General features: G+C 48.1%; 1 protein-coding gene across 1 annotated transcript; it reads left to right on the top strand.

Moving 5' to 3' along the window:
* The first annotated feature begins 679 nt into the window (after window positions 1–679).
* On the top strand, window positions 680–8907 carry LOC120021830 (myomegalin-like). Its single transcript, XM_038965680.1, has 14 exons — window positions 680–1774; window positions 2081–2215; window positions 2321–2440; window positions 2692–2784; window positions 3511–3729; window positions 4081–4251; window positions 4547–4657; window positions 4801–4938; window positions 5151–5330; window positions 7244–7438; window positions 7553–7744; window positions 8123–8255; window positions 8433–8572; window positions 8752–8907. Exons 1-14 carry the CDS (start codon window positions 680–682, stop codon window positions 8905–8907), a joined length of 3078 nt encoding a protein of 1025 aa, XP_038821608.1.
* Window positions 8908–9111: the final 204 nt, after the last annotated feature.

The raw sequence follows: 9111 nt of genomic DNA, 5'->3' as shown, positions 1-9111 counted from the left end.
GTGGTGGCACAGAGGACTGAGGACCAGGTGAGGCCATCTCTTAATCTCAAATGAGATAAATCAGATTTACAGGAGGACAGCCAAGGATAGGGTTACCAGCTACTACCACACCTTAACCCACCCCCAGTCAAAGTCAGTCTTCACCTGTATAGACCTAGGGCCAACCCAGAGCCTGTTGTCCTTGTGAGTGCAGCTAGGCTAGGTAGACAGGCCAGGGGTCTGATGGGGCAGGATTACGAGGACAGCCGTAACACAGGAGATCACAGCGGGTCGAATCCAGGAGATTTAGTCTGATTGAATGTGTGGGGCAGTGGAGGAGGGATTAGGGGATAGGTAGCAGGGACAGATCTCTTAACGCTTACGCTGATCTCACCAGGAAGAGCTCTGTCAGTCTCTCCTCTTCAGTCAGAGAGAGAGGGAGAGTAGGCTGTGTGCCATGATTGGCAGGCAGACGACCATGGGACAGCGGAGTGTTATTTAGGGTCTGTAGTAGACTATTTGTGTTGGACTAAACTGTGAGCTTACTGCGCTGTCACTGACACAGAGATGGAGAGAGAGCATTTTCCGTGTGCCATGGCTGGCAAGCTGACGACTGTGGGACATCGGAGCATTTATACAAGGAGCTTATCTGAGTGTGTCTGAACTGCACCGTACTGAACTGTGATCTCTTGTCATCACCATGAAGGACCCGTGCCGCGTATGCGGCGTGCGCCTCATCGGCAGCCAGTGCCGCTGGATCTTCAACCCGTCGGGCAAGCGGCAGCTCCAGGTCATCCTGTCCCACGTGCTGGGGTGCCAGGTCGACCGCGACCCAGACGGCCAGGCCTCAGAGTTCCTGTGCGGCAAGTGTGTGTTCACACTGGAGCGCGTGGTGCAGTGCGATGTGCAGATAGGCAGGCTGCAGGAGGAGCACGCCACTCTGGTGCAGCAGCTGCAGCAGGAGAGGGAGCACCTGAAGGAGTGTGTGGCCCACGTCTACGGACGCCATAACCCCCTGCCTAAGAGGCCCGATGTGGGGGAAGAGAACAATGTTGAGGTCCCCCTCTGGAGGTCCTCTGAAGGTGGTGGAAGCCCAGAGGATTACGGGGGAGGGCAGCGTATGTCAGAGGGGCAGACCAAGGAAGGCGCGGGGGAGGGGGGTGGTCGGGGGAGGCGCTCTGTGAGTATGGACCTCCTGGGTGGACCGAGTGGTCCCGGGGGAGTCACAGGTCGGTCAAGCTCAGTCCCCAGGAGTGTGCAAGCAGGGACAGATCTTTGCCCGGTGTGCCAGGTGAAGAACCCCTGGCTCCAGTCAGCACGGCTCCGCTCCAGGAGCCTGATGTACCTGGACCTGGTCTACCGCAAGGGTACTCTCTCCTCTCCCGGCCCCAGGCTCCGCTCAGCCTCGCTCCAGTCCCTCAACCTTGACCACCCTCAACAAACAGAACCCCTGTGCCCCCTGCCACAGAGACAGTGCAGAGAGTCGAAGATACCATTGAGGGAGCGTTCGCCCTCAGTTGGCCCGGCTACCAGCACTACCACACCCCAGAGAGCCCAGCCTTCCATCATCTCTGACCTGCTGCAGCTGCTGCGCTCCATCCCCAGACCACCAGTGCCAGGTGCCCCTGGAAGCCGCATCCCCATACCGCGTAGGAGGCCCAGCGTCGGACAGCCACTCCCCCCAGGACGCAACCTCACCCCTTGGGCCTGGCACAGACTGAGGGAGGCAGAGTGGAGGTCCCTCCAGGACCTCACTGAGGAGTTTAATGATGATTACATGCCGCTCAGAGTCGAGGTAGTCCATTCAGCCCAGACCCTTACTCTGTAGAGAATCTAAAGGCCCTGGAAATGTTGCCTGGTTAAACTACTGAATGCTGCGCTCATGTGGCATTTATACAGAATTGGAATCATAAATTGTTTTGAATGATTAAAGATCAAAAACTAAATGGGATTCAAAGTTGTTCTGTGCCCATGTGCCTTAGTATTGGACACAATAATACAAATAATCCCTCTGTTAACGCACTGTCCTTTTGTCCTTTGTTAGCCAACTCATCCCTCTTTGCTGATGAATATTCCAGAATCTTGTGCCTTACTTTTCCAGGGTTTCACTGAGCATCAGAGTGAGGTGAGCAGACTGGAGACTGCCCACAGGCAGTTGAGTGAGGAGATGAACCAGTTCAGAGCAACCAACCAGAGCCTCTCCAAGACCCTGGAGGACACCCAGAACAACAACAAGGTAGATTGAGGTGGAAAGAGAAAATGACCAATCTAACATGTTAGAGGCAGATGCATCTACTGTTCTGGCTACTTGAGGTGCCTGACTCCTGGTGTGTTTTAATAGGCGCTGTCTGGTAAACTGGAGGATACTGAGAACGAGCTCACCTCTGAGAAAAATAACACTCTGAAACAAGACAAAACCATCCAGGGACTCACTCTGGTGCTCAAGGAGAAAGAAAAAGAGGTAAGGTTGATTTGTATATTGCTTTTTCAACTGCTTTTCTTTCTCCAATGAGTGTTGACCATGACAACACCATTTGATCATGTGAAATGATAATATACCGTTATAAATATATCAATGTATTACAGAACGTTGACCATTATAGTTTCTCCCCATATGCTATGCCATCTGTGTTACGCAGACTGAGGGCTTATGTAACATCGTCACACTAACCTGTCTGTCTGTCTGTCTGTCTGTCTGTGTGTGTGTTCCAGATTGAAGAGCTGTACCATGAGATTGAGGACAGGGACGAGGTTTTAGTCAAAGCCAGGGAGACGGCGCACAAAGCCCAGCTCCAGAAATACCAGGCAAGACGTCAGACCAGACACTTAGCATTGGTCACGTTCCAGGCTCAATACATTGCAGTCGCACTAAACTCATCAACCAATTGCTGTGTGCCATGTCATTCACTGCGCAGTCGGGCTTGCTATGTCATATGATGTCATTAGCTAAACACCTATAAAAAGCATTGTAAGATCTAACAGGCAACTATAGTGTGTCCATCTACTCTGCTGTAATTCCAATGTGCTGTCCCTCCAGGATTCCGCGATCGAAACAAATTCTCCCCATATTTTGCGAGGGCTTGCAAATTTGACCAATCACCGCAATGTTACCTCATAAAACATTGAAATCAGCTCAATATTAGCACATAAAACTGACACATCACCGCAGTTCAAAAAGAGGGCTCGCAATTTCAACCAGTCAATGCACATTTACCTCACATGGTTCAATCAAGCCCCAATCAAACTTTTCCCCTTGTCAGCGCATTTTCGTGACAAATTGGAGAAAATCACTGCATATTGCCATGCAAAATGTCTGAATTGTCACAGCAGAATCAAACATTTTTGACCGCAAAATATCACATAAAATCCCCCTGAAGTCCTGGAGGGACTGAATGTGTGTACAGTATCTGCGTGTTTACAAAAGTTCACAAATGCAGACTCAACACGCACACCACACACTAAAAAGACAAAAAAGAGGTCTCCCTGCTTCTCTAACTGTATCCTAATTTCATGCTTTAGGGTGTGGAGGAGGGTGTGGAGGAGCACCAGAGCCTTTTGATGGAGAAGCAGGAGAAGCTGGCCCAGCTCCAAGGGGAGCACCAAACAAAGCTGCTGGAGGCCCAGAAGCTGCAGCGCTCCCTGGGCAGGCAGAAGCAGGAGCTGTCTGACCTGCAGCAGGCCAAGGAGCAGCTGGACCAGGAGCTGGAGGAGTTGCAGCAGCAGAAGAAGAAGGTCGACAAGACCCTCAATGTAAGCCCATGGGAGGAATTTCTATTGTGTCACTGTGAGGGAAAGCTTTGCTAATGGCAAGCTGGCAGCAGGTCTGCTGTTTTTTTTCCCCCCACATGGTTTTAGCCGCATGTAATATAATGCTGAGTGTATTACCCAAAGCCCTTTGCCCAAAAGATGAGGGTGACTTATTTTCAGTGGTTTTGCTAACCACGTGACCCGACCAGGAAAGAAAACACCTGACCCTACCTGTAAATCAATGTACCTTATGAGCACGAGACGTTGAAAATACTGTATGCGGTTTTGGTTGAAAAGCCATTGAAAATACGTATTTTCAATGCAACCACTCAGTGTCATTGTTCTAACCCCCAGGAGGTGCAGAACCAGCTGCAGAAACTGACCGGGGAGCTGGGCGAGAGGGAGAGCAGCCTGAAGCAGCAGTGCCAGGAGCTGCTGGAGCAGACCAAGAGGAGGCTGCAGGGTCACGAGGTCACCATCCAGCGCCTCACCACTTGCCTGACCGACAAGGAGCAGCAGCTGCAGGTAGAGAGATATAATGCAGGAGGGCAGTGAAGAAGAAATGGATAGTCTAAGAACTAGAGACTCTAGGTGAAACCATGGAAATATAATCTATAGAAGGGGCTTAGAGCCTCTAACCCTGTCCATTTGAAGAGGCCCATTCTATAGATTCTATGGGTGAAACTAGGTAAAGACGGTGTGCTAGCACGGGAACTGGTTATTTTCTTTCTGTCTCTATTCTACCTTGTTCCTTGTCTAACTTTCACACTCTATTTTCTCTCACTTTCTCTACCTCCCCTCTCTGTCTATTCTCTCTCAGGAGTACATGAACATAACAAGAGACATGGAACAGAGCAGAAGTCCCGGGGGAAGCGACACCATGCTGTCAAAGCTGCGAGAACGACTGAAACAGAAAGAGAAGGCTCTGGAGGTGTGCTTTCTAGCAATGTCTTTTTAAAATAAAATGTTTCACTCACACACTTTCTCTCGTGTTCTAGATCCGTCTCATCTGACAAAGAATGTTGCAAGCATCCACAGTCCTCATTATCAGCCTGTTGTATTGCTCCTCCACAGCAAGCGCTGGATGATAAGTTTGCGGCGCTAGAAGAGAAAGACAACGAGATCCACCAGCTGCACCTGTCACTCAGGGAGAAGTCGAGGGACCTGGAGACACTCAACAACCTGCTGTCTTACAACGAGGACACCATCAATGTAGGGACCACTAGTGCTGTTCACACTACCATGACTGCTCAGTGCTCACACTGTTTGCAATCCCTGGACACTTGTGGAGATCTGAGAGGATTCGATGGTGATAGCTCCACCGTGCCTTACTCCTGGGCTAAAAAGCATGTTCAATGAAGTCTCAGACGGCACTATCTTTCACACCTCTTGGTCTCACACATTTTCTCTCTCCCTAACTCCAGAGTTTTGACACGTTGATAAAGGAGAAGGACGTGGAGCTACAGCACCTGGTGAACATGCTGAAAAACCTGCAGCAGGCCAAGCAGGACGTGGAGGACAACCTGAACTGGGCCTGCAGGGAGAAGGACGCCATCATTAGCCAGCTGCAGCTCTGCCTGGAGTGCAAGACCAAGGACATGGAGGTAGGCTGCTGAGACACGCACTAAGAAACATGCTAATGCACGCACTCACTCACTCATCCACCCACTCACTCACCCACTCATTCATTCACTCACACATAGACACATACTTACGTACACACCCCCATAGATATACAGTAGAAGTCAAAAGTTCTTTATTTTGACAATTGTCTACATTGTAGAACAATAGTGAAGACATCAAAACTATGAAATAACACATATGGAATCATGTAGTAGCCAAAAAAGTGTTAAATCCAAATATATTCTATATTTGAGATTCTTCAAAGTAGCCGCCCTTTGCCTTGATGACAGCTTTGCACACTCTTGGCATTCTCTCAACCAGCTTCATGGGGTAGTCACCTGGAATGCCTTTCAATTAACAGGTGTGCCTTGTTAAAAGTTTATTTGTGGAATTTCTTTCCTTCTGAATGTGTTTGAGCCAATCAGTTGTGTTGTGACAAGGTAGGGGTGGTATACAGAAGATAGCCCTATTTGTTAAAAGACCAAGTCCATATTATGAGCTCAAATAAGCAAAGAGAAACAGCAGTCCAGCAGTAAAAAGGTTTACTTTAAGACATGAAAGTCAGTCAATCCTGAAAATGTCAAGAACATTGAAAGTTTCTTCAAGTGCAGTCGCAAGAACCACCAAGCGCTATGATGAAACTGGCTCTCATGAGGACCGCCACAGGAAAGGAAGACCCAGAGTTACCTCTGCTGCAGAGGATACGTTCATTAGAGTTAACTGCACCTCAGAAATTGCAGCCCAAATTCACAGAGTTCAAGTAACAGACACATTTCAACATCAACTGTTCAGAGGAGACTGCGTGAATCAGGCCTTCATGGTCAAATTGCTGCAAAGAAACCACTACTAAAGTACACCAATAAGAGGAAGAGACTTGCTTGGGCCAAGAAACACGAGCAATAGACATTAGACCGGTGGAAATCTGTCCTTTGGTCTGATGAGTCCAAATTTGAGATTTTTGGTTCCAACCACCGTGTCGTTGTGAGACGCATAGTAGGTGAATGGAGGATCTCTACATGTGTGGTTCCCACCGTAAAGCATGGAGAAAGAGGTGTGGGGGTGCTTTGCTGGTGACACTGTCTGTGATATATTTAGAATTCAAGGCACGCTTAACCAGCATGGCTACTACAGCATTCTGCAGCGATACCCAATCCCACCTGGTTTGCGCTTAGTGTTAGTATCATTTGTTTTTCAACAGGACAATGACCAAAAACACCTCCAGGCTGTGTAAGGGCTATTTGACCAAGAAGGAGAGTGATGGAGTGCTGCATCAGATGACCTGGCCTCCACAATCACCCGACCTCATCCCAATTGAGATGTTTGGGATGATTTGGACCACAGAGAGAAGGAAAATCAGCCATCAAGTGCTCAGCATATGTGGGAACTCCTTTTAGACTGTTGGAAAAGCATTCCAGGTGAAGCTGGTTGAGAGAATGCCAAGAGTGTGCAAAGCTGTCATCAAGGCAAAGGGTGGCTACTTTGAAGAATCTTAAACATTTTTGGTTACTGCATGATTCCATATGTGTTATTTCATAGTTTTGATGTCTTCACTATTATTCTACAATGTAGAAAATAGTAAAAATAAAGAAAAACCCTTGAATGAGTAGGTGTGTCCAAACTTTTGACTGGTACTGTACATTCACATAACACATAGACAAACACACAGTTTGCAATATACTCACAACACAATAGTAAAAAAAAATTATACCCACAAAAATGGACACTCACTCGACACAGTCATACAGTAATAATATACTGCCATCTTAGATCACGTCTCTCTTGGAAAAAAGGTTTATCTCCAAGGGACAAAGCTGGATAAATAATGGTTGAACAAAAATATATATTCAACTCATTCTTTCTCTCCGTCTCTCTCCACCCCCCTCTCTGTGTGTAGGAGATGGCGAATGCCCTGCTTAGTCAGTCCCAGTCTCAGGCCTGTGACCTTGCAGAGCAGATGGGTCAGAGGTTAAAGGTGACAGAGGCCATGCTGGCGGAGGCGGTCAAGGCCCGGGAGAGGCTGGTGGCGAACAACAAGAGCGCCGTGGAGGGCCTGCTGTCCACCATCAGCAGCAACGACCAGCTTCTCAAGGTACACACACACACACACACACACTCACACTTCATATCCTCCGATCTGTCTCAGACACATTCATCTACACCCAATCATTTGTCATGATCTCTCATGTCTGTGTTGTCTTACCAGGAGTCAGTGGAGCACTATAACCGCACACTGTCTGAGCGCACCCAGGAGATCCAGGAGCTGAAGCGACAGCTGTTTGTCCGGCAGCAGCAGCTGGCCTTCGCAGAGAAACAGAGTTCCGAGGCAACACAGGAGGGTTACCTGGAGGCTGCCGAGCTCAGGGCCCTGCTGATGGAGAAGGACTCCATCATCAACGTAAGTGGGACAGAAAGCGCTACTCAGTTATTTGGTTAGATGCATTGTAAAAAAAAGAGACTATTTTGTAAAGTGTGGGGGGTCATTTTTAAGAGTTTAGGATTTAGATGGGTGCTGGCTTTCACTATGTGTAGGATTTTGCTCCTGCCAAACTCAAACGCACTCAAAATGGAAGACACTTTGGTTATTTGTGTGTTAATGCTGGGCTAGAACAAAAGCCTGCACACATCATTGGCCTGCACACATCATCCCTGATTTCCCTTGCAATAATTGCTCCTCGTAGAATAACGTTGAATAAAGATAATTGCAAGGTTTTTCAATTGCAAGGTTATGAACAAGAGAGCTCCAGTGTGTTAAACATTTGATTTCCTCTTCAAGAAACTTCTGGAGCGTGGGCAGGAGAGAGACCAGTTCCTGTCTGAGTTAGGGCAGAAGGAGCCTGCACCGCCCCAGGTGATGGAGATCAGACAGACCATTAAAGTGCTGCAGGAGAGGCTGGAGGAGAGGGAAGGTGAGAGACTCGTATCTCTTGAGCTACAGGCAGGTGCTACAGCTACAGGCAGACGAAGGCATTTTCAAAGCATTCAGGAAACGGGGGAAAACTTTGGGTTGAACGTTGCTTTCTTTAGTCTCTCTGGGAAAGGTAACCCACTAACATTGTCCTAAACTGCACTGTCCCTCTCTGTAGTGCTGCTCTCCAAGAAGAACAACGAGGACAACATGGAGAAGGTCCCTCTCACCAAGAATACTCTGGTCACCCTGAAGAAGGAGCTAGCTCAGAAGACTGATGCTCTCAAAAAGGCTCTGAAGAGGGAGAATGAACTCAAAGTGAACTAAAAGAACACACTAACACCCCTGCTCATTCAAGGTGTATCACTTTTTGGGTGTTTTGTTGGCTCGTCATTCTTAGGCACAGATCTAGAATCAGCTTACCCTCCACAAATCCTAATATTTAACCATTAGATGGAAAAACACAAAACTGACCTTGATGTCTTCCTGTGTTCCAGATGTCCCTGGCTGATCTCGAGTCAGTGTTGTCTGAGCTGGAGGGGCGTATCGAGGTCCAGGCAGCCAGTATAGACTCCCTCACCCCCACCCGTGGGACCAAAGACAAGATTATAAATGAGTGGACGGCCAGTGGCATCTTCACACACTGCTACTAATCTACAGGTTACCTGGTGCCATTTGGGTTCACGGGTAGCTTTCATAGGGTTATTCCATTTGGCTAATCCTTGAACTGAACTTATCCGTCACCACCTGTGCTACTCTTGAGCGTGGCTTTAAAGGTGAAACAATGTATTGCATTCGTTGTAAATTGTAAAAGGAAATTGGGTGAAAATGTCTGGGCAATACATTTACTTCAATAC

This window comes from Salvelinus namaycush, chromosome 26, assembly GCF_016432855.1.
Source record: "Salvelinus namaycush isolate Seneca chromosome 26, SaNama_1.0, whole genome shotgun sequence".
In the NCBI taxonomy this organism is placed as follows: domain Eukaryota; kingdom Metazoa; phylum Chordata; class Actinopteri; order Salmoniformes; family Salmonidae; genus Salvelinus; species Salvelinus namaycush.
This window is presented reverse-complemented; position numbering and strand designations above follow the sequence as displayed.

Coding starts and splice junctions, on each gene's coding strand:
- LOC120021830 (XM_038965680.1), top strand. CDS start 680: ATGAAGGACCCGTGCCGCGTATGCGGCGTGCGCCTCATCGGCAGCCAG. Junction 2,216..2,320: donor ACACCCAGAACAACAACAAG/GTAGATTGAGGT, acceptor GTGTTTTAATAG/GCGCTGTCTGGTAAACTGGA. Junction 8,573..8,751: donor AGAGGGAGAATGAACTCAAA/GTGAACTAAAAG, acceptor CCTGTGTTCCAG/ATGTCCCTGGCTGATCTCGA.